The sequence below is a fragment of the Choloepus didactylus genome, chromosome 4 (genome assembly GCF_015220235.1).
Source record: "Choloepus didactylus isolate mChoDid1 chromosome 4, mChoDid1.pri, whole genome shotgun sequence".
NCBI classification, from domain to species: Eukaryota; Metazoa; Chordata; class Mammalia; order Pilosa; family Megalonychidae; genus Choloepus; species Choloepus didactylus.
Genome location: NC_051310.1, coordinates 124,383,654 through 124,409,389, shown reverse-complemented (window position 1 = coordinate 124,409,389; position 25,736 = coordinate 124,383,654). Strand labels below are relative to the sequence as shown.

General features: G+C 37.3%; 1 protein-coding gene across 5 annotated transcripts in view; it reads right to left on the bottom strand.

The window, feature by feature from the left end:
• Positions 1-25,736, bottom strand: part of NEDD4 (NEDD4 E3 ubiquitin protein ligase) — a 194,979-nt gene that overhangs the window by 22,939 nt on the left and 146,304 nt on the right. For all 5 annotated transcript variants that reach the window (XM_037833882.1, XM_037833883.1, XM_037833884.1 and 2 more), the window contains 6 exons: positions 25,495-25,556; positions 23,160-23,262; positions 15,311-15,477; positions 13,320-13,437; positions 13,064-13,231; positions 9,707-9,772 (listed from right to left, as the gene is read on the bottom strand). In XM_037833882.1, coding sequence (XP_037689810.1) covers positions 9,707-9,772; positions 13,064-13,231; positions 13,320-13,437; positions 15,311-15,477; positions 23,160-23,262; positions 25,495-25,556 — 684 coding nt within the window. The remainder of the gene's footprint in view (positions 1-9,706; positions 9,773-13,063; positions 13,232-13,319; positions 13,438-15,310; positions 15,478-23,159; positions 23,263-25,494; positions 25,557-25,736) is intronic.

Here is a 25,736-nt window from a genome sequence, read left to right as displayed (position 1 = left end):
ATGAACATTGGCGTGCAGATATCTGTTCGTGTCACTGCTTTCCGATCTTCCGGGTATATACCGAGAAGTGCAATCGCTGGATCGAATGGTAGCTCTATATCTAGTTTTCTAAGGAACTGCCAGACTGACTTCCAGAGTGGCTGAACCATTATACAGTCCCACCAACAATGAATAAGAGTTCCAATTTCTCCACATCCCCTCCAGCATTTGTAGTTTCCTGTTTGTTTAATGGCAGCCATTCTAACCGGTGTTAGATGGTATCTCATTGTGGTCTTAATTTGCATCTCTCTAATAGCTAGTGAAGCTGAACATTTTTTCATGTGTTTCTTGGCCATTTGTATTTCCTCTTCAGAGAACTGTCTTTTCATATCTTTTGCCCATTTTATAATTGGGCTGTCTGTACTATTGTCATTGAGTTGTAGGATTTCTTTGTATATGCAAGATATCAGTCTTTTGTCAGATACATGGTTTCCAAAAATTTTTTCCCATTGAGTTGGCTGCCTCTTTACCTTTTTGAGAAATTCCTTTGAGGTGCAGAAACTTCTAAGCTTGAGGAGTTCCCATTTATCTATTTTCTCTTTTGTTGCTTGTGCTTTGGGTGTAAAGTCTAGGAAGTGGCCTCCTAATACAAGGTCTTGAAGATGTTTTCCTACATTATCTTCTAGGAGTTTTATGGTACTTTCTTTTATATTGAGATCTTTGGTCCATTTTGAGTTAATTTTTGTGTAGGGGGTGAGGTAGGGGTCCTCTTTCATTCTTTTGGATATGGATATCCAACTCTCCCAGCCCCATTTGTTGAAAAGACCATTATGGCTCAGTTCGGTGACTTTGGGGGCCTTATCAAAGATCAGTCGGCCATAGATCTGAGGGTCTATCTCTGAATTCTCAATTCGATTCCATTGATCTATATGTCTATCTTTGTGCCAGTACCATGCTGTTTTGGCAACTGTGGCTTTATAATAAGCTTCAAAGTCAGGGAGTGTAAGTCCTCCCACTTCGTTTTTCTTTTTTAGAGTGTCTTTAGCAATTCGAGGCATCTTCCCTTTCCAAATAAATTTGATAACTAGCTTTTCCAAGTCTGCAAAGTAGGTTGTTGGAATTTTGATTGGGATTGCATTGAATCTGTAGATGAGTTTGGGTAGAATTGACATCTTAATGACATTTAGCCTTCCTATCCATGAACATGGAATATTTTTCCATCTTTTAAGGTCCCCTTCTATTTCTTTTAGTAGAGTTATGTAGTTTTCTTTGTATAGGTCTTTTACATCTTTGGTTAAGTTTATTCCTAGGTACTTGATTTTTTTAGTTGCTATTGAAAATGGTATCTTTTTCTTGAGTGTCTCTTCAGTTTGTTCATTTCTAGCATATAGAAACATTACTGACTTATGTGCATTAACCTTGTATCCTGCTACTTTGCTAAATTTGTTTATTAGCTCTAGTAGGTGTATCGTTGATTTCTCAGGGTTTTCTAGATATAAGATCATATCATCTGCAAACAATGACAGTTTTACTTCTTCTTTTCCAATTTGGATGCCTTTTATTTCTTTGTCTTGCCGGATTGCCCTGGCTAGCACTTCCAGCACAATGTTGAATAACAGTGGTGACAGCGGGCATCCTTTTCTTGTTCCTGATCTTAGAGGGAAGGCTTTCAGTCTCTCACCATTGAGTACTATGCTGGCTGTGGGTTTTTCATATATGCTCTTTATCATGTTGAGGAAGTTTCCTTCAATTCCTACCTTTTGAAGTGTTTTTATCAAAAAGGGATGTTGGATTTTGTCAAATGCTTTTTCAGCATCTATTGAGATGATCAATTGATTTTTCCCTTTCGAGTTTTTAATGTGTTGTAATACATTGATTGTTTTTCTTATGTTGAACCATCCTTGCATGCCTGGAATGAACCCCACTTGGTCATGGTGTATGATTTTTTTAATATGTCTTTGGATTCGATTTGCAAGTATTTTGTTGAGGATTTTTGCATCTATATTCATTAGGGAGATTGGCCGGTAGTTTTCCTTTTTGTAGCATCTTTGCCTGGTTTTGGTATTAGATTGATGTTAGCTTCATAAAATGAGTTAGGTAGTGTTCCATTTTTTTCAATGTTTTGAAAGAGTTTGAGTAAGATTGGTGTCAGTTCTTTCTGGAAAGTTTGGTAGAATTCCCCTGTGAAGCCATCTGGCCCTGGGCATTTATTTGTGGGAAGATTTTTGATGACTGATTGGATCTCTTTGCTTGTGATGGGTTGGTTGAGGTCTTCTATTTCTTCTCTGGTCAGTCTAGGTTGTTCATATGTTTCCAGGAAATTGTCCATTTCTTCTACATTATCCAGTTTGTTGCCATACAGTTGTTCATAATATCCTCTTATAATTTTTTTAATTTCTTCAGGATCTGCAGTTATGTCACCTTTTTCATTCATTATTTTGTTTATATGGGTTTTCTCTCTTTTTGATTTTGTCAGTCTAGCTAGGGGCTTGTCAATCTTGTTGATCTTCTCAAAGAACCAACTTTTGGTGATATTTATCCTTTCTATTGTTTTTTTGTTCTCTATGTCATTTATTTCTGCTTTAATCCTTGTTATTTCTTTTCTTGTACTTGGTTTAGGATTGGTTTGCTGTTCATTTTCTAGCTTCTTCAGTTGATCCATTAGTTCTTTGATTTTGGCTCTTTCTTCCTTTTTAATATATGCGTTTAGTGCTATAAATTTCCCCCTTAGCACTGCTTTTGCTGCATCCCATAGGTTTTGGTATGTTGTGTTCTCATTTTCATTCGTCTCTATATATTTAGCAATTTCTCTTGCTATTTCTTCTTTAACCCACTGATTGTTTAGGAGTGTGTTGTTTAACCTCCAGGTATTTGTGAATTTTCTAAGTCTCTGATGGTTATTGACTTCTAATTGTATTCCATTGTGGTCAGAGAATGTGCTTTGAATAATTTCAATCTTTTTAAATTTATTGAGGCTTGTTTTATGTCCCAGCATATGATCTATTCTGGAGAAAGTTCCGTGAGCACTAGAAAAGTATGTGTATCCTGGTGATTTGGGATGTAATGTCCTGTAGATGTCTGTTAAATCTAATTCATTTATCAGATTGTTTAGGTTTTCAATTTCCTTATTGGTCTTCTGTCTGGTTGATCTATCTATAGGAAAGAGTGATGTGTTGAAGTCTCCCACAATTATTGTGGAAACATCAATTGCTTCCTTTAGTTTTGCCAATGTTTCTCTCATGTATTTTGTGGCACCTTGATTGGGTGCATAGACACTTACTATTGTTATTTCTTCTTGCTGAATTGCCCCTTTTATTAGTATGTAGTGGCCTTCTTTGTCTCTCAAAACATCCCTGCATTTGAAGTCTATTTTATCTGAGATTAATATTGCTACACCTGCTTTCTTTTGGCTGTAGCTTGCATGAAATATTTTTTTCCATCCTTTCACTTTCAGTTTCTTTGTGTCCCTGTGTCTAAGATGAGTCTCTTGTATGCAACATATTGATGGTTCATTTTTTTTGATCCATTCTGCGAATCTATATCTTTTAATTGGGGAGTTTAATCCATTTACATTCAACGTTAAAACCGTGAAGGCATTTCTTGAATCGGCCATCTTATCCTTTGGATTATGTTTGCCATATTTTTCCCTCTCTCTATTAATATCCTTTATTGTACCCATACCGAATCTCTTTAGTACTGAACCTTTCTCCAAGTCTCTCTGTCCTGTCTTTGTTTCTCTGTCTGTAGGGCTCCCTTTAGTATCTCCAGTAGGGCAGGTCTCTTGTTAGCAAATTCTCTCAGCATTTCTTTGTCTGTGAAAAATTTAAGCTCTCCCTCAAATTTGAAGGAGAGCTTTGCTGGATAAAGTATTCTTGGCTGGAAATTCCTCTCACTCAGAATTTTAAATATATCGTGCCACTGCCTTCTTGCCTCCATGGTGGCTGCTGAGTAGTCACTACTTAGTCTTATGCTGTTTCCTTTGTATGTGGTGAATTGCTTTTCTCTTGCTGCTTTCAGAACTTGCTCCTTCTCTTCTATGTTTGACAGTGTGATCAGTATATGTCTCGGAGTGGGTTTTTTTGGATTTATTCTATTTGGAGTTCGCTGAGCATTTATGATTTGTGTATTTATGTTGTTTAGAAGATTTGGGAAGTTTTCCCCAACAATTTCTTTGAATACCCTTCCTAGACCTTTACCCTTTTCTTCCCCTTCTGGGACACCAATGAGTCTTATATTCGGACGTTTCATATTATCTATCATATCCCTGAGGTCCATTTTGAGTTTTTCAATTTTTTTCCCCATTCTTTCTTTTATGCTTTCATTTTCCATTCTGTCATCTTCCAGGTCACTGATTCGTTGTTCAACTTCCTCTCGTCTTGTACTATGAGTGTCCAGAATCTTTTTAATTTGGTCAACAGTTTCTTTAATTTCCATAAGATCATCCATTTTTTTATTTAGTCTTGCAATGTCTTCTTTATGCTCTTCTAGGGTCTTCTTGATTTCCTTCATATCCCGTACTATGGTCTCATTGTTCATCTTTAGTTCTTTGAGTAGCTGCTCTAGGTGCTGTGTCTCTTCTGGTCTTTTGATTTGGGTGCTTGGGCTTGGGTTATCCATATCGTCTGGTTTTTTCATATGCTTTATAATTTTCTGTTGTTTTTGGCCTCGTGGCATTTGCTGAACTTGATAGGGTTCTTTTAGGGTTTGTAGACCAGTTGAAGTCCTTATCTCTAATTTATCAGATCTACAGCTTCGTGGAGTACACTTTCTCTAACTAACCAGCAGGTGGCGTCCACGAGCCACCTGTTCTCCACAAGCCAGATCTCCCCTGCTTAGCCTTTTTGGTGAGTGGGGGAGTGAGTCTTGTGGGGCCCAATTGGTGTACCAAGCTTGCGTGTGTAGTTGGTGTTGCCTGCCCTGTATGTGGGGCGTGTTTCTGGGCAGTCGGGGAGGGGGGGGTGGCCCTAACAATCAAATCTCCCTGATGATCCTAGAGTTTTAAAGCTGCTGCAATAGTCTAATCCTTCAGTTCAGTCCTGCCACAGTTTGTCTCTGCCACTGACCCACAAGTCTTTGGTATTGGCGTATGGCTCCTGAGACTTGCAAGTGGGCCCCTCTTCCAGGCTGTGCACCCCGGGTCCTCTGTTGAGGGATGACTGTGCTATGTCACAGGTGAGTGCCGTCCCCCCAGGGCAGTTCTGGGCTGCTGGGCTGTGTTGGGAGGCTCCCAGTCTGCTCAAATGATGGCTGAATGGGGCTCTGTTAATTCACACTGCTCCCCCTTCCCAGCTCTGGGACATTCAGCTGAGGTTGCAGGGAAGGCTAATGTCCACGCCCAGTTTTGTGGTGTGTGCCTGTTATTTGAAGCACTTCCGTCACACTGGGTTGTCTGGGGCAGCTCTGGGCTATGGGGCTGGCGATGGGCAGGAGTGTTTCCTGTCCACCAGGATGATGGCTGTGAGCGGACACCCCCCTTTTCTTGGGAAGTTGTGTTGTTTAGTGAATTTTCTCAGCCACTGGATTATTGCCTTTTGTCTCAGAGCTCTCTTAGTTCTGCTCTTGACTTGACGTGCCCAAATTTCAATTCTTTGAAGCTTTCTGTATTGAGCTTCTTAGAGTAATTGTTTTAGAAAAAGCAAAAAGGATTTAAAAAAAAAAAAAAAAAAAAACGGCCCTCCTCAGAGATCTAATGGGTTATTGAAATGCTAATAGACAAAGCAACCAGGGCCATTAAGGAAAGGTGCACAGGGCAGAGAGATCAGCTTTGCTTCGGGATTTGCATATGCGCCTCAAGGCCTGATCTCCGCCCTTCCCCTTTCTGTGTTCACCAGAACTCCAAAAATCCTCTGCTTTTATTTTGGAGTTTTTCGTGTTGTTTTTTTTCTATGCCTGTCTCCTCTCTGCTGGGCTGGCTGCTCTCAGAGTCTCTGGTGTCTGGTCTCAGTCTATCTATGGTTGGAGTTTGAATCAGTAGAATGAGTTTCCGATAAGAGCAGCCACTGCAATTCTCCCTTCTCCTTCCCGGAGCTGACAGCCCCTCCTCCCCCGGGACTGAGCCTGGCAGGGAGGGGCGCGGGTCCCCTGGCTGCAAAAACTTACAGATTTCGCTGATCTCAGCAGTTCCACGTTTTCATGAGTGTTGTATGAAGTATGCCCAAAGACAGATTGCTCTGTGGTGTCCAGTCCACGCAGTTCCTGGCTTTTTACCTACTTTCCTGGAGGAGTAACTAAAACATACAGCTCACCAGTCTGCCATCTTGCCCCGCCTCCCCGCTGATTGTGTTTTAAAACTTCAACTTCCATATGAGACCAAGGGAAGAGATATCTATTTGTTACAGGATCTAAATTTTCTAAACGGTACAACTCTACAGTCAATTTGTTCAAACACCACAATTGCATGGAACTTTGAATAGGAAGTGAGATATGGTAGGTTAGTATAGGCTGGAGTGAAATAGTGACACATCCCAGAGTAATTTGGGCAGATAATAAAAAACATATTTACAGCCTCCCCCTCCCCAGCTCCGAGGATCTGGGGGAAGGTGTGGATGTGTTGGACATCCTCACCTGGACTGGTGTTGATGTTGCCACAAACATTGGGACTGGCGGTTTGATGTGCTGAGCCCTTGATCATGGGACTTGCCCTTGTGAAGCTCATTACTGCAAAGGAGAGTCTAAACTTGCATATAATTGTGCCTAAGAGTCTCCCTCTGAGTACCTTTTTGTTGCTCAGATGTGGCCCTCTCTCTCTCTCTAACTGAGCCATCTCGACAAGTGAACTCGCTGCCCTCCCCCCTACGTGGGACCCGACTCCCAGGGGTGTAAATCTCCCTGGCAATGCAGAATATGACTCCCGGGGATGAATGTGGACTTGGCATCGTGGGACTGAGAGTATCTTCTTGACCAAAAGGGGGATGCAAAATGAGACGAAATAGTTTCAGTGGCTGAGAGATTTCAAATGGAGTCGAGAGGTCACTCTGGTGGACATTCTTATGCACTATACAGATAACACGTCTTAGGTTTTAATGTATTGGAATAGTTAGAAGTAAATACCTGAAACTACCAAATTCCAACCCAGCAGTCTGGACTCCTGAAGACAAGTATATAATAATGTAGATTACAAGGGGTGACAGAGTGATTGTGAAGACCTTGTGGATCACACCCCCTTTATCTAGTGTATGGATGAGTGGAGGAATGGGGATAAAAACTAGAGGACAAATGGGGTGGGATGAGGGGGATGATTTGGGTGTCCTTTTTTCACTTTTATTTTTTTTTCTTGTTCTGGTTCTTTCTGATGTAAGGAAAATGTTTAGAGATAGATTGCGGTGATGAACGCATAACTATGTTATCATGCTGTGGACAGTGGATTGTAGGCCATGGATGATTGTATAGTGTGTGAATGTATTTCAATAAAACTGAATTTAATAATAAAAAAAAAAGTTGCCCAGTTTTACAAATGTCCATTAGTTGGTTGGACAGTTGGAATGAATAAACAAAATGTAGCAGGTAAATCTCACCAATGGAATACCACAGACTATTAAGACATGCAACAACATGGATAAATCTCAAAACATCAGGCTAAGTCAAAGAGGCCAGACAGAACATACTATATGCTACATGATTCCATTCATGTGAAATTTCTAGGAAAAGCAAATCTACAGCAACAGAAAGTAGATGAGCCTGGCACTGAGACGAGGGCAAGCACTGACTGCAAAGGGCGAGGACGAACTTTTTGGAGCAATGGTAGAGTTCTTAAACTTGATCATGGTGATGGCTGTACAACTGTATACATTTACTAAAACTCACTGAATTGTACACTTAAAAAACGGGTGAATTTTATGATATGAAAATTATGTCTTAAGAAGCGGTAAAAAAAAACACAATGCATTGAGAAGAAAAGGCATGGGCATAGCTTTCCCACTACTTAAAATATAAATCATTTCTAGATTTTTCTACACATATGGTCCACTTAAAATTGTTTCTTGGATGAATGTGTGGCAGTCATTAGAAATTTAACATTTTTAGTGTATGGAGGACATTACAAGGTAGAGTGGGAGATACACTGGGTCTCTGCTTAAGCACCTCCAGCCCAATGGAGGAGGCCACTCTTTCTGTGGCATCTACCCTCTTGTTGATGTTCAGTTTTATTTGCGCCAATTGATTCCACAGGTGGGGGCCTCCTTCCTTCCTGTGCACAGGATCTGTGTCCCTCTCATAGCACAGGACCATCTTCTCGGATAGATGAACCACTCTTGGGTCAATTTTTGGGTCTCTGCACTCCTGTGCTACAATTTCCATAAAAGCAAAAACATGCCTATGCCGGTTTGAATGTATTGTGTCCCCCAAATGCCATTATCTTCGTAATCTTGTGGGGCAGATGTTGCTTGGAATGTGCCCCACCCAGCTGGGGGTGATGATTTTGATGAGATGTTCCCATGGAGGCATGGCCCCGTCCATTCAGGGTGGGTCTTGATCAGTGGAGCCATATAAATGAGCTGACTCAGAGAGAGGGAACTCAGTGAGTGCAGCTGTGAGTGATGTTTTGAAGAGGAGCAAGCTTGCTAGAGAGGAATGTCCTGGGAGAAAGCCATTTTGAGGCCAGAGCTTTGGAGCAGATGCTGGCTGCCTTCCTAGCTAGCAGAGGTTTTCCGGACGCCATTGGCCATCCTCCGGTGAAGGTACCCGATTGCTGATGTGTTACCTTGGACGCTTTGTGGCCTTAAGACTGTAACTGTGTAGCAAAATAAACCCCCGTTTTATAAAAGCCTATCCATCTCTGGTGTTTTGCATTCTGCAGCATTAGCAAACTAAGACAACGCCCCACCTTTCAAAATTAATATATAAACTGCCATTCAGAGTTATGAATGGTTGGTGAAAAAGAGTGAGGAGGCCACTCCAAGTGGGGACATGGAATATGCACAAACCCAGAAGAGGGAGACAATCAGAGCATGGCAACAGTCTGTCTGGAGGAAAGAGCACAAACAGGAACGAAGGCAAGAAGTTTCTATGGGTGGATAAGGAGAGGGTAGGTGGAAGAGGCTGCGGGTTTTAATTTGGTTTAAAAAATAAGTGGAGGCCAGGTAAGGGAGTGACAAACTCAAGAAGGCGATGGAGGTTAGAAAACCCAAAGAGTCTAGGACAATATCCAGGCATGAAGTACTTAAGTTCTAAGCTCCAGACAAGGCCATGGCTGGGAATACTGCTGAGGAAGAAGGAGAAGGTTTATAGACTTGTGGATGTCAGATTGAAGGGAAGAGAGAGATTAGGGACTGATAGCTCAGACCTAGTCACTGAGCCTGCTGACATCAGTGCATGCCTGACTGGGTGACCAAATCCTGACTCGCATACTTCATGTACAGAGAAGAAATGGCCTCTAGAGGCCATGAAGCCTTGTACAAAGCAGAGGCAGCTGGATACCATGATCCCGAATTATATGCTGAATGCAGGAGACCTCCTCCAGCCAGCACAGTGCTTAACAAGCCTGCATCTCACCCACAGTCACCAGCACTCAGAGACTTTGCTTTCTTAATATGAAACAGTTCTCTGAGCTTTGTCCTTACAGATCCTACCCCAGTTGCCCTCCCCGGAAGCATCCCCTTCCCCACAGCCTAAATTCTATGCTAAGCTCCCTGCCTGGCAGTCAAACTTCCATACTCAGTAGTAAAAGAAAGAAAAAAGTTGCTGAGTTTTATATTTTTATTAATTATTCAGGGAAGGGGATAAAACTCACCACAGGAAGTGTAGGCTGTTCCTCAAAAGTATAGGCTTGTAAGCTGCCTCTTCTGCTGGAATGATTCTTGTAAAAAAAGATAATAACTTCAGGTTTTTTGATTTGTCTTTGAATGGTAGATAAGGTAGAGGGGCTGGGTACAATGGGGTAGAGGAAAGAAAGCTGCTGAGAAGGGCCTTTGAGACTGCAGGTGAAGGCACTCGGCACTCTCAATGCGACCCAGGGGCTGATGCCTTCCAACTTCCAGCTTGTGCTTCTCCCTCAAGTTCTAGACTGCCTCCCGGATGCTTTCTCTAGAATGTGTTACAGATACCCCCTTGAAGTGTCCAAAATTGCTTAGTTTTCCCCATCCACATCCACTCCAACCTGTTTCTTCTCCTGTATTCCTCATTTCAATCAGCAGCGCCTGAGCCCAACAGCTGCCCAAATCAGGTATGACTCGACTCTGCTCCCCTCCTGCCTTTTATAGTCAGCCAGATTCCAGGGTTTATTCATTCTGTTTCTTCACTAGCTCTCAGATACATCCCCTCCTCCTACAATGGTCACTACTTTAGTTCAAGTCTTCATCATTTGCCCCCTTGATTTTTATTGCAACCACGTCCTAATAGGTCTCCCTGCCTCAAGCCTCATTTCCTTAATTCCATATGCTATACTGCATGCCTCAGCCTGAGAGTTTCTAAAATGCGACCTGGTCATCTCATTTTCCAGCTCAAAGCTCCTCGGTGACTTCTTAGAGTCACTAGGATAGACTCGATAGCACAGAACACAATGCTTCATGAGCCTGAATACCTCGCTCTTCGTGACGGCTCCAGCTACTCCCCACCTCACAACCCACCCTCTGGACATCGCAGATACTTGTATCCTAGAAATCCCATATTCTTTCTTTCCTTGTGCCTCTATATACATGTTGTTGTTACTCTCCAAAATATCTCAGTTTTGTCATTTAATGACATGAAAATCTATAATATGCATAAAAATTAACTCAGAATATTTACTTCCATATTGTTTATAACAACAAAGAATCATAAACAGTCTAAAATCAATCAATAGGAGACTGATTAAACAACATAAGGGTTAATTGCACAATATAATATTGCTAATTTGATGGTTGTTCTAAAAGGAGTATATCTGTATTTGCTAAAATGGTCCAATGTCTAAGATATCTAAGTGAAAACAGCAAGTTACCAAAAAAGAATGTATAAAATTATTTCAGGTTAAAAAATTATACACAGATATATGTATATGAAAGCATGTTTATGAATATATAGAAAATGTTTTGGACAATAGATGCTAAGCCATTAATAATGATTGAGGGAGCATATGGTAGAGGTATGATAAAGATTTAATTTTAATTTCATAAACCTCAATATTGTTTCAAATTTTAACCATGAACATATAATGATTTAAAAATAAACAATTAACTGTTTGAATAGGTAATACATGCACATGGTATAAAATTCAAAAGGTTCAAAGGATATATGTCCTGCTTATCCTGTTACTCTCTTAAGAGGCAAGCAAAGTTAACCAGTTTCTTGTTTAGTTCTCAAGAAATATCATATATATATATATATATACTTATTATCTATCATTTACGTACATAAATGGCAGCATACCAAACATGCTGTTCTGTACCTTGCCTTTTATCATTTACCAATATCTCTTAGAGGTTATTCTATACAACGTATATATTCAAAGCCATCTCACTCTTTTCAATAGCTGCACAGTATTCCACTGTATGGATGCCATGCATTAATTTTATAATTAAAAAATAAGTAACAGGAGGAAAGAAAATAGGATCCTATGTGATTTATCACCAGCAAATCAATATAGCTTATTCTTTAAGTCCTTTGAGTGACCTTCCCCACCACCCTGACACAAATGAAATAAAATGAATGGAAGACAGAATAGACAGATGGAGGCAGGAAGGAAAACAGGCAGGCAGGCAGATCTGCTTTTGGATATTCACAGATGTATTCACATAGAACTGTCTACTCTGAAGCTTCTTGAAGAAGGCACTAGAACATAAGTAGACAATTTTTTTCTGTAAAGATACAGGCTTTGTGAGTCACTCAGTCTGTTCTAACTACTCCGCTCTGTCAATGTAGTGTGAAATCAGACATAGAGCATATGCAAACAAATATGCATAGCTGTGTGCCAATGAACCTTTGTTTATAATCCAATCTAGTGGGCTGGATTTTGGGCCATAGTTTGCACCCTGTTCCACGAGGGCATGAGTTTTATCTGTTTCATTTACTATTCTATAAGTAACTAGGCATACAATCAGCCCTCACTAAATATTTAACGAATAAATAAAAGGGAACCCCAACAAGAAATAACCACAGCATCCTCAGAGAATAATCTTTGTCTTCCATTGAAAGAGTTCCCTTGATGTTACAAATTAGAGAGTTAGCTACAAAGATCTCCTCATAGCACTGTATGCTGGGAATACTTTCTTCTGAATCCCAAGAATCCCAAGGGCAGCAATTTTTATGGTGGTTGCTGGGGTGAGAATGCCATCTATCTCCTTCTTTGGTCAGTTCTTCTTCACACGTGTGTGCTGGTGGCATCTGTGATATAACGCTAAAACAGCATTATAACTGAGAAAGAGAAAAGCAGCTCCTGACCTCCAGGAGCTGGTCTGCACTGCCAGCCAGGCCGTGGTGTTCTCCTGTTGAACATAAACAATTTCACAGAGCACCCAACAGCACGCAGGGCCACTATGTGACTGGAATGGATCAACACAAGAGCAAGACCACTCTGTAATCATTCTAAACACAGGCAAAACAAGAATATTGTCTAAGCCACAAAATACCAAACATCTCCCTATCCTGGCTAATATGAGTGGCTGCTGCTTCTTTACCTAAGCTTCAGCCTTACTACAGATAAAATTTATTGAGATACCCAATCTTATAATTACTCCTGCTTCCTGACAGCATTCAATCCAGAGCAAAGCCCTGCTTCCTTAAACTCTCCTCAAAATCACCTAATCTGAGCCCAACTCCTTTAATAAGGTTTTTCTAATAGTCCCTTACTGAGATACCCCACAGTTTCCCCACAGTGTGTGTGTTCTCTCTTGCTGAAATGAGTAGTAAATTCCACTTGTTCAAGTACAGATGTGTGGCTGGTGGTCTGTGACTGTAGGGCATTGACATAATGGACATTTTGAACACAATGACTCTACTCCATACCATTAGTGGGAGTATGTGAAAAAATGACCACACTGTAAAGTTCAAAAGTCCCTAATACATTATTACATGCCATTTAAGACCAAACTTTATGCAAAAGTAACACTTATTGAAAGGAATAATTTATGTAACATAAAACCTAAAGCCATAATAAAATCTAAAAGTATCTTACTGAGCTGGATGCTGGCTGGCTGGTTGCTGAATTTCCACAAGTCGTGAGTCTGGCATTCAATTCTTCTGCAAGATGTGTCGGAACATCCAAGTTAGCTGATGGTGGAGGTGACGGGAAGGCCTGACTGCTATACATGGTGGTTTCATCTTCTCTTATAATTTCCCAGTTCTAAAACAAAAAGAATAAGCTTAAGCCACATGTCCTTTTAATCTACTGCAATAATACGTGCCTATCAATGAGAACAAGACAATTGTACCTCGGAAGACTCTCGGTTGTCAACACTTTCTGTTTCCTCAGATATCTGCCGCCTGGTAGTGAAGGCACGCTGTGCTTGCAGTTGAATGTCACCATTCTCAACATCTGTTAGGCTGTCCCTATGTTGGAAGTAGAAGAGCCACCATCCATGTGTTAAGAGAGTTAAAAGGATAGTCAAAGGTTCTTTGGTCATTTTAAAAAATATCTGTATCAGATCAGAATTTATTGTTTTTGGCCAAAGGCTATTTCAACAGATTAAGTAGTGGCCTTTATACCTTCAAAGTAGCTTATGGACTTAAATTAAGTTTCTGTGAGCATGTGTAAAAAAACATGTCTGCTTTGATATTTTATTTCATCATTGTGCCTAGCACAAGGCCAGCACATACGAGCACATGAAAGTATTTGCTGAATGAAAGAATATCACAGTTCCATAAATAATTTCATTACACTATTATTTTACCATGTTATTAAAGGAATAAAATCTAAAGTAGCTCCAGACAGTTTACAAAAGAGAAGCTTTAAGCATCACATAGACTTCATGAATCACATGGTAACATTTTCTAGAATTAAGCCAGTGGTAGAATTCCCTATGCATAGATGCAGAGGGCAGAATGAAAAATAGTGCAATATCTATATAATTAAAAGCTTAATAGATTAGGGAGTACATGGGGTCTGCTTTTGATCATATAGAGCCATGGGCCTGGTTTGAAAAAGGATGACAGTAAAGGCTTTTCTCAGTTTACGAAAAGTATGATAAATCAGATTGAGCATCCTTACCCAGTTATTTATTAGTTATATTATCCTAGACTAGAAACATTTGCATTTAATATAACAAGACTATTAGATCAAGAATTTTGTTCAAATATCTAACAACATGATTATTGTTAATGCCATATAAGCCCAGGATAGTCAGAAGACCAGTTCTTACTGTACTGTAGCTGAAGAAAACACAATTTTCACAGATGGTTCTCAGGGAATGATTTAGGGTTATTTTTTCCCCTAAATCCTTGATTTTGCTAGATGAACACAACATCAGCCACAATTGAAAGAAATGTGATTCTGCTCAAATCTGGCTTGCCATGATACTGAGGTATGCATAGGGCAATTTTTGCAGAATTTGATAGGGTTTTCAGTTTTGCAATCTATACGTCATTCTACAGAGACACATGCCTCTGTGCCATGAGGAACCTGGATTGCCGATTTGCTTTGGAAGGAACTAAGAAGAGAAAATATCTATGAAAGTACTTGGGCTACTATATCAGGCACAAAATATAAAAGCCAAAAGTTACAAGGTAGCAGATAAAAAGAAAAGCTCTAAGTCTGTGTCAAAAAGATAAAAGAGATTTCACAAGACTATGTGGAAGCAGAAGGGGAAAGAATTCTGAAAATAAATATGCATAATGGGACAATTTGTAAATGCATGTAGTCTGATGATAATAAAAGAAAAATATCACTGTATACAAGTTAGAATACCTGGAAGGTCATTCTGTCCTTGATCTGTGCAAACTGGAAGTTATAAATACACCCACCGAACTAACAAATGGGTGTTTAACATAAAACCCATGTTACTGCGTCCTTTATATTTTAAAAATAATTTAAACTGTTTATTGTAAGCATATTGTAGAAATTAACATTTTACTATATTTTAATAACAAATTTACAAAAAATCTCCAAAATACTCTAAATCAGAATAATGTACCTTTTGTGGCTACATAATTTAAAAGATGCTTACAAATAATTGACAATGTATAACAAATTAAAAAGCAATTAAAAGGGTGGAATTTATTTCAAATAATTTTTAACATTATCAAATTATTTTAAAAAATAAATAGCTAGGATAGCATTTTTTTAAACCCTGTGACATAAAAATCCTGGTATTCTTGTAGTTTATGGATTCCTATACTATTTTGAATCCATTTGAAACCTAACTTCAAAATGAAAACTAGTAGTGAAAATATCCAGACCGCAAATGCAAAAGCCATCAGCACATACTGAGGGGTTGGTCTTTTCCACTGTGTTCTTCTAGATTCGTGGTTTACATAATAGGTCCTTCCAAGGATATCCTGCCTCTCCTCCCATCCTGGAGGTAGAGGAGAAGGTTCCTGTTGCTGCTGCAAATGGCAAGCAGCATCTGGTTGGTCCAAAACAACCCAGCCAGGCTGAAAAACAGAGCAGTAGCAATTAAGAGTTTATGCTTGATTTTTTACCTTATAAATTACATGCTAAAGAAAATTTTAAAGAGATTTAGCATATCCAGGTCTAGAAATAATGCATAGACAGAATTAGCACATCGTCAACTTTTAAGACCACCGTATGAATATTTTCTGATGAGGAAGACTTTTTTTTGCAAAATGACAATCATTTAAACTCTGTTTGAAACTGTTTTAAAACTTGTCAAAAAAATTTTAACACACCTAATAGGAAAAAAGACACAAAACTTTTTTTTTCTTTATTAGAGAAGGTGTGGGTTTATAAAACAATCATGCATAAAATACAGGATTCCCATATACCACTCTATTATTAACACTCTGCATCCCATGTGGAACATTTATTATAACTGATGATAGCACATTTTTATAATTGTACCATTAACCATACTCCATGGTTTAACTTAGGCCTCACTGTTTGTGTAGTGCAGTTCCATAAATTTTTAAAAAATTTTTATTCTGTTACCATATATACAATCTAACATTTCCCCCTCTAATCACATTCATACATATATTTCAGTACTGTTAATCTTGTTCACAAATCTGTGACACCAATACTACCAACCATCACTAAAGCATTTTATAATTCCAACTAGGAACGCTGTATGTTTCAAGCTCCAACAATATACATTTGGAAAGCACTAAGAAACCGAGGATAGTTTAAACTAGTGCAACCTGAGGCAGTTCTCTAAATTATAAGCAAATGAATGAAGGGTAGGGATCATGTCTTATTGGTTTTGGTCTCAACCATAGCACAGTGGAGATTCAGTAAATATCTGAGACTTGAAAAAAATAATTAGATGGTCAAATACATAGAGGCATGATAGAAACGGGCAAATGATTTAGAAATGAACTCTTTGGTGCCTGAAAAGTCTCCTCAACTAAGTAAAGGAATTGTAGTAATGAAACAGCCAAAGGAAGAAAGATTTAAAACCAACCAATCAACCAATCAACCAACTAACCAACCAACCAGGAAAGCATTAGAAGCTTGGTTCTTCTGAGACTAGCATGAGGCAAATAAACACCAAGCCTCAACTACGGTAACTAAGGAATTAATTGAAAAGGAGTTAATGACATCCTTTTATACAAGAAGTCTCATAATAGATAAGGCAGTAGGGAAAAGTTCTACTAAACACTGATATGGTTAGGAAAGCAATAGAAATGGAAATACACTAGTGAAGAAAACTTAAAAGTGCTTCTAAAAAGACACAGAAGACTTGAATGAATGGAAGGCATAATACAATCTTGGCTAGGAGGATTCAATCTCACAAAGATATTATTTCTCCCCAAGTCACTCTATAAATTTGCTAAGGTTCCAATAAAACTACAATATGAATTTTTAAAATAACAGGACAAATCAATTCTCAAGTTCATTAAGAAACACAAACAAGCTATTATAACCAGCAAAATTTTAGAAAAGAAGAGTCATAAGGGGAGATTAACACTGCTAGATAAAATATATTATAAACTACAATAATTAAAACAGTGGCCCTGGTGCATGAGTAGACAGCTCAATGGAATGGAATAGAAAGTACAGAAAAAGACCCTCATTTATAGTGGGAATTTAGTACACGATAAAGACATTCTTAATCTGTGGAAGAATAGGTATATTACTCAGAAAATGGTACCCACATGGGAAAATTTAATTTGGATCCCTACCTCACATCCTACACCAGGATAAGTTACAGATTGAATGATACAATGATGTTAAAATACAACATTTAAAAAGTACTAGAACAAATCTTGGGAGATTTAAAAAAATTCGTTCTAAGAGAGGGGAGGCTGTTTGAAATCCAACCCAGAAGACATATAAGACTGATAACTTTGACTACAAAACTCCTAAATATGTACATGGGAAAATCCACTGAAATAAAGTAAAAACAAAACAAAACAAACAAAAAAACACAAATGACAAACTGGGAAACATATTTGGTACCTGATAATGGACAAATCATAGTTTTCTTAATATATACAGAGTTTCGGCTCTAGGCACTGGGGATATAGCAGCAAATGATTGTTTTGTGCTGGCCAGTGATGGCTTAGACAATAGACAAGAACTCTTCTATGGTGGTAGGCTGGACCTAAAAAGGAGCCAGGGAGAAGAGTTTGGAAGGAAAGGAGTATTTTCTGGCAGCAAGGAGAAAAGGATAGGAGCTTCTGCAGCAAGGTTGATCTATTCTGGCTAGCCTCTAGTGGGAGGGTTATAGACTGAGGCAGAAGAGAAACTAGGGGTAGTAGGGGAAAAACACAGAAAGAATTATTCTGGGAAAAGGGAACTGGATGAGAAGTAAGATTGACTCCCTTTTTTTTTTTTAATTCAGTTTTATTGAGATATATTCACATACCATACAATCATCCATGATGTACGATCAGCTGTTCACAGTACCATCATATAGTTGTGCATTCATCACCCCAATCTATTTTTGAACATTTTCCTTATACCAGAAAGAATTAGAATAAGAATAAAAAATGAAAATAAAAAAGAACACCCAACTCACCCCCCATCCCACCCTATTTTTCATTTAGTTTTTGTCCTCCTTTTTCTATTCATCCATCCATACACTGGATAAAGGGAGTGTGATCCACAAGGTTTTCACAATCACACTGTCACCCCTTGTAATCTACATTGTTATACAGTAGTCTTTAAGAGTCAAGACTACTGGGTTGGAATTTGGTAGTTTCAGGTATTTACTTCTAGTTATTCCAATACATTAAAACCTAAAAAGTGTTATCTATATAGTGTGTAAGAATGTCTACCAGAGTGACCTCTCAACTCCATTTGAAATCTCTCAGCTACTGAAACTTTATTTTGTTTATTTTGCATCCCGCTTTTGGTCAAGAAGATGTTCTCAATCCCACGATGCTGGGTCTAGATCCATCCCCAGGTGACTCCCTTTCTTTCTGCTCTTCTTTACTGATTTATTTTCTTTTTACCCCTGACCTTCCTTTAATTTTATTTCTTTCTTTTTATTGTCCAAACTTCATTCTCTTCCTTACCTCTTACGTTTTCTATCCATCTATGTTTCCCTTTCTTCTTTCTCCTCCCCTTTTCTTTAAACAATCATAATAGTATCTAGCATACCTAAAAATTAGTCATATATATATTGAATCAGATTTTACTTCTTTAGTCTCAATTTCAAAAGCATGTGAGTTTTTTATATTTCACTCTCTTGGAAAAAAAAATATTCAGTTTTTTCCCTTTGGCTGAATATGGCCATTGATTACTTTTCTGTAGAGTAATGACATTTATTAATAAAATACTTTATTTGTAGTTATAAAGGACTGTAATAATATTTAGAGTTGGGAAATGGTACCAAGAGAATATTTCTTTAAAACCTTCTTTAAAAAGATTTCTCTCTTATTTGCAAAGTCCCCTTGAGGGACAGGGGAAAAATGTGGAAATATTATACTTCCTCACCTGGGGAATTGCTGATAGTCTCGCAAGCATGAGGGACTCCCAATTTAATAAGTCAAACCCTCAGTCTTGCCCTTATGAAACTTATTCCTGCAAAGGAGAAGCTAAGCCTAGTGATAATTATGCCTAAGATTCATCCCTAGATGAACCTCTTGTTGCTCGGATGTGGTCTCTTTCTCTCAATCATCTCTGCAGGTAAACTCAGTGCCCTCCCTCCTATGTGGGACATGACTCCCAGGGGTGTAAATCTCCCTGGCAAAGTAGGACAAGACTCCTAGGGATGAGCCAGGCCCTGGCATCATGGGAATGAGAAAAGGTTCTTGACCAAAAGGGGGAAAAGAAATTAATCAAAATAAAGTTTCAGTGGCTAAGAGATTTCAAATAGAGTTGAGAGGTCATTCTGAAGGTTATTTTTATGCATTATGTAGATATTCCTTTTTAGTTTCTAGTGTATTAGAACAGCTAGAAGGAAATACCTGAATCTGTTGAACTGTAATCCAGTAGATATGATTCTTGATGATAATTATATAACTATATAGCTTTTATCTGGTGAGTGTGTGATTGTGAAAACCTTGTGACTGACACTCCCTTTACCCAATGTATGGGCAGATGAGTAATAAAGACAGAAAATATATGTAAATAATAGGGGGGCAATTAAAGGTTATAGAATGTTTTGGGTATCTTTTTTATTTTTATTTTTTCCTTTATTTTGGAGTAATGAAAATGTTCTAAAATTGACTGTGGCGCATGAAGAAATAAAGATTTCCAGTAAAGATCACATGGTAAATATAAATACCAATACTAATGTATTTTTGATTTGTAACTCCACTATTTACTTCCTATAGGATCTAAAATACATAAAGTGTAATGATAAATCAGCGCTTTTGGACTCAATGTAAAATATGTAATTTTTGACAAGAACTACATAAAGGTGGGGGAATGGAGAAGTGTAGGAACATAGTTGAGGTGTCCTATTGAAGTTAAGTTGGTATCAAAGAAAACAAGATTGTTATAGATTTAGGATGTTAAATTTAAGCCCCACGGTAAACACAAAGAAAGTATCAGAGAATATGATCACAGAGATGAAGAGTATGGGTTATGAGAAGTGGGGGAAGGGGCAATGGGGAGTTAATAAGAAATGAGTGTAGGGTTTCTGTTTGGGGTGGAGGGAAATTTCTAGTAATGGATGGTGGGAAAGTGATGGCATTGCAATATTGTGAATGTGATTAATCCCACTAAATGGAATGCTTGGGGGGGGGTTGGAATGGGAGGATTTATGCTGTATATATGTTTCCACAATTGAAAAAAAAAAGACAGTATGGATAGATAGTGACAATTAAATGCCAAAGATGATCCTGGATGGGATCTGGGAATAGAGGAGAAAAGGCCCAAAAGGACATAATTGGGACATAAGAAAAAAATGAAATATAGAATGTAAGCTGTATATCAATGTTAAATTTCTTGAACTTCTTAACTACACTTAAAGTGATTGCATAAATGAATATTCTTGTTCATAGGAAATGTATATGTGAATTATATTATTTGTTCAGGATGTATGCAGCTTGCTCTCAAATGCTCAGGAGACAGAGCAATAGATGATGGATGATAGATGGGAGGGAGGGAAAGAAAGAAATGGTAAAGTGACAGAATGTTAGAGTTGGTGGATCTGGGTATCAGTAGAGGGTGGTTGGGGTGTGCTGGAGTTCTGTGTATGGGGTTTGTATTGTTTTTGCAACTCTCCTGTAAGTTTGAATTTATTTCAAAATAAAAAGTTAAAAAATAATAAAAATAAAATTGATTGTGGCGATGAATGCAAAACTATATGATGATACTGTGAACCACTGATTGTATACCTTAGTTTGACTATATGGTGTGTGAATATATCTCAATAAAATTGCATTAAAAAAAGATTTCTCTCTCTTAATGTATTCTAAGTATAAAGTACTCACTGGATTTCAAAGACTTAGTACAAAAAGGCATTGCAAAATACCTCCTTAATAACTTTAATATTAATTACATATTGAAATGATTGTATTTTGATAAATTGGGTTAAATAAAATATATTGCTAATTAAAGAAATGATTTCTCTCTTAAAGACTAGCTTAGTGAATTTATTTTATCCAAGTAAATCCAAGAGGAGGGGAAAAAACTTAATACAATTAGGGGTCTTTTTTAAAAGCCTGTTTTAAGTCTGAAAAAGTACAGCTGTACATTTAAACATTGTTTGGAATGACTGAGGTTTTACTTTTGGTTTAGGATACCTCTCTAATAAACAAGTATCAGCTAATATTCTTTACAAACCCTAAAGTTGTAAAGGGTACAGAAATCAAATATTACATAATTATCTATTATGGATATGCCATACCAAGGAATAAAAACTACCTAAGAGTGAGCCTTGTTTCAAAATTGCAAGTGTTTCATTTAAACAGAATTTTATATATCCAGTCACAAACTAGATGTCAAAGAACTAGGCAAGACTTCTGTGGTCATTAGCTAAACAGAAGAAAAATAAACACAGATTCATGTATTTGAATTCCTAGGGCCTTTCATAAATAAACTGCTACATGCTTACATCTACTGAAATTATAAGGTGTATTCTGAGGGAATTCAAACTTTGAGACATGAAACCACAAAATGATGCAAAGCAGCTCTACCCACAGAATCTGAACTGTGAATAAGGTACCTGTGATACATGTATGTGGGCAAAACTTGGAGCAGGTTATTAAATAGTGAAATGCTATTAAAATTTTTATGTCACTAAATAAAGAGTTTTCTTTCTTTACAGCAGACATCTTTCATTTCAAACAGAATTCCATTATGCAAAATACCCCATGTACCAGAATGCCAGGTAGAGAAACTTTCATCCAATAAACATATTAAAAAATGTAAAAATGATTATTATAAAATTTAAAAATGATTATATGATAAATCAGAGAAAAAACGAGTAAAAAAAGGTAATCAATTACCAGAGACGATATAAAATTCTTCAATCACCCAGCTAAGGGCTACTTATTATACTCTATGATGTGAGTGGGAAATTTTCTTTCCTTCTGTTATTACAGATTCTCCCACAAAGTAAAAGTTCATTAATGCATATTAAAAGTTCCCAAAAAGCTCTGTTGCAAATTTATTGCCTGTTCCAGAGCTTGCTTTCTCAAGGCATATGGGATGTGAGGTAGAGCCCAGAGGTCCCTCAGCTCCACAGTTCAATTGAGATTTAAGCAGACTCTCAGTCAAAAAGGCAAGAATGTTGAGGAAGGCACAGAAAAAAGAACTTTCCAGAGGAATTCGGTGGCTACTACACTCAGTACATACTGTTGAATAAATGATGCCCCTTTTGATGGTGATAATCCTTCACAGGGAACCTCAAGGAGCAGATATTTTTTGCCCCCATTTCAGAGCATGAATTTTTTCTGCTGGAAGAAACTATAGAAGTTACCTGGTACAACCTTGTCCCTCTGCAAATAAAGATCCTGAGGTTCAGAGAAGTTCTCTGAATGATAGGGTCATTCAGCTGTCTAGCAGCAGAACTTGCTACTAAGATCCCAGGCTCCAAATCCCTGTCCAATTCTATTCCAAATACATATTCTCTATATCTTCACTTACCCCAGATGTGTGCAGCTCTGCCCAAATACTTGACTTGGACTTTCCTCTTATTCTGTCACCAAGGAAAATTGTTAAATTCTACTTGACCCAAATAAATGTGGTCTTTTATTAGACCACTTGAATTTTCTTCCTTTCTTTCCCTCTTTTCCCTCCTTTCCCAAGTGTCACCCCATACACCCATGACAGGAAAAGTAACAGGAATTACATTTCATAAAAGAGTTCCTAATTAATGGCGGAACCTCAAATGGTCCATAAATTTAACTTACAAATGCTAAATTGTGTTCTTGCTTTACTGGAGGGGAACTTGAAATGGTTTTAGAAAACTTTTAAAAACCAGAAACATGACTTAATTACAATAAGTACTTTCATTTATAAACACTGTATTCCCACCTTTAAAAATGCCATCAATAATGGCCATTCATTCTACAGAAATATCCTCAGAGGTAAGAAATTGTTAATGCATGCTTGGGTGAAATAAATCAATTTCCAGGTAAATAATTTTTATTGCACAGATCAACTTCATTGAACAAAGTTGCTTTTTCTTCAGAGTACAGCAGAATAACAAACTCGGTATCTTCTTTTTAGCTTAACCAAAATATTTATAAAGTCTCACCTCTAATTCCTCAGCCTGTTCTGTGTTATCTTCTTCAGAGCCACTGGTTTTAGGTAAATAAGTCATTTTTAATCTCAGATAACCTTTAACTCTTGATCTGTTACTGTAGAAATGAAAGTAATTATTCACAAAACTTTAACACTAGGAAGATAAGTATTCATTTAAAAAGAATTTATTGAATACCTATTAGCTACTAAGAGAGATTCAAACTCAAGTTCTAGAGCAGAGGTTATGTAGCAAAAGGAATAGATAGTAGAGAAAAGTAAACACATAAATAAAAAATTGCTATGATATGAACAAGATGCTAAAGAAATTTAAGTGAAAGACTAGAGAGAACTTCAAAGACAAGTTGGCATCTGACTTGGGCCCTCAAGAATGGGTAGGGTTTTGATCTGCAGCCATGGTGGGAAGGGCATATGAGTGGAGAGGAGAGAGAAGAGATGGGGTGTGATGAAGGAAAATGGCAGTAGCTGAGTTTGTCTGGAGTTTAGTAGACACAAAGGGGAGTGCAGGACTTGGGATGGTCCAGATGATAGGGCCCTTGAAAAACCAAAGAAATTTAAAATTTATTTTACATAAACTGGGAAATCACTGAAAATTTTGGGGGAAGGGAAAGGCATCATCAGAGTTATGTTTTAGGGATACTGATCTGGCATAGGTTGAAAGAAAAGTAGAAAGTTAAGGCCTGATAACATCTGAAAACCTCTCCTTTCTTTGACAGCCATTTGAATCTGACATACATACATTAAATTACCTAATCTATTTTCATTTTATATTACCTCTTTGAATAATGACTTGTCTAAGCTAAAGGTTACTGCCCACTCCATTAATATTTTAAATCTCTGGTTTTTTAAACCTGTCTTTCTTAAGCTTCTAACAGTCCTACTGCCCCTACCAAGTCTAGCATGCTAAGATTTACTTAAAAACTTGTTTGACCTAGATTTTTACATAGATATTTTTGTGTGTGTGATTATTATAGGTATCAGTCATGCAACCAATTACCCTGTTCTTCTAGACAAAAGGGTCCTAATCCTCTTATTCTGTCTTCAAGAGATAAACTCCCTCTCCTCCAGCCTCCTTTAATCTTTTTAGTTGCTCTTCTCTGCATAGGTTTCTCTAATTTAGCAAATCTACTGTATTTTTTCCTGAGTGGTCAGTAAAATCCATGCTGCTCATTTTCAAGGCCACAAAGGTGGCTCCTGTCTTCATATTCAAGAGGGTGTGAACACTCTGATTTGTTGCTGTAAAAGCTGAATAGAGACAATGTGCTCTGAAGGTACCAGAAAGCATTTGACAGTTGAAGAGCAGGCTACTAAGGCAATCAAATAAGTTAAGATAGATATATTTTGTTATTCTGGTATGCAGATGTTACCATTATTTTTTACACCTTAAATCTAAAATTAAAGGAAAAAAAGAGATTTACCTTCTAGGATTCTACAGAAATTAAATACATGACTTCTGTTACAGAGAAGTAATATTTACAGAGAGTAAATGTTAACAGTCACAGAGTACTGTCCCTTTAATTTTGCTTTAGTGTTTATATTACAGAGTCATTTTCAAAAATCATTTTTAAATGAAAGTTTTTACTAAGATCCAGTAGTATAGTCTTTCAAATGTATTTTCTAGTTTAAAAAAACAAGAAAAATGCTGTTGTTTTCACAGATGTCCTTTTTCTGCTTTACTTTGACCTTTTTGACAGTAAATCAACGCACATGTTTTGACTAGATTTTACTTGACTGGTAAAGAAGATCAAAAGGAGTTTTATTTACAGCTTAAACTTATAAATTTTGGCAAAAATCAAATAATTCAGTTTAGGAAAATGGAATTATTTACATGTTATTTGGGTTTTAAATTCCAGTCTTTGTTCATGTTGCTTTCCCTAAACATTTGAATTTTCTCTAATATATTTTTTATTAAAGTATGCAAAATGTATTTAGGTTTTTCTGAATTCGTTTTGTGCATGTGAAATTAGATATTTGTTTTAAATTAATTTATGTTTGTGATCTTTTAAAAGCACAGTATGACAAAATCATAAATACTTCAAGATATAAAACAGTTATAAAATAATGACAAAATTTAGCCTTCTGGTCTGACAAATGTAAAGGGGATAAATTTTTCCCAAGGGGTATGATCACTTTTCTGTATTTTCTGAAATTTTTATAATGTGCATATTATTTTTTAATCTGAAATAACAATACAGCTTTTTAAAAATAATAATATAATATTTGAAAATGGTTTATTTAAAAGATTTTATCCCTGACTTTCAAAAAAGGCTAGTGTAAAATATAATGAAGAGATAAAAAATTTATTACGCTTTTATTTTATATGTACTGACCTTCTTGGGTGAAGAACAAAATCCTTAAATGTATATGGTCTCTCCATTCTTGGATTTTCTGTCTAGAATAAAACAGTTGGTTTTCAAGATATATCTATAACACCAAAAACATGCACTTTTCAAAAATATTCATGAACTATGATCTAAAGCATAATTGAAGTTAGAAGTGAGAAAAAATTAGCATTAGTTTACTAAATGGTTACAACTGGTAACTTGGCAGTGCTTTCACCTTTCTGCACACT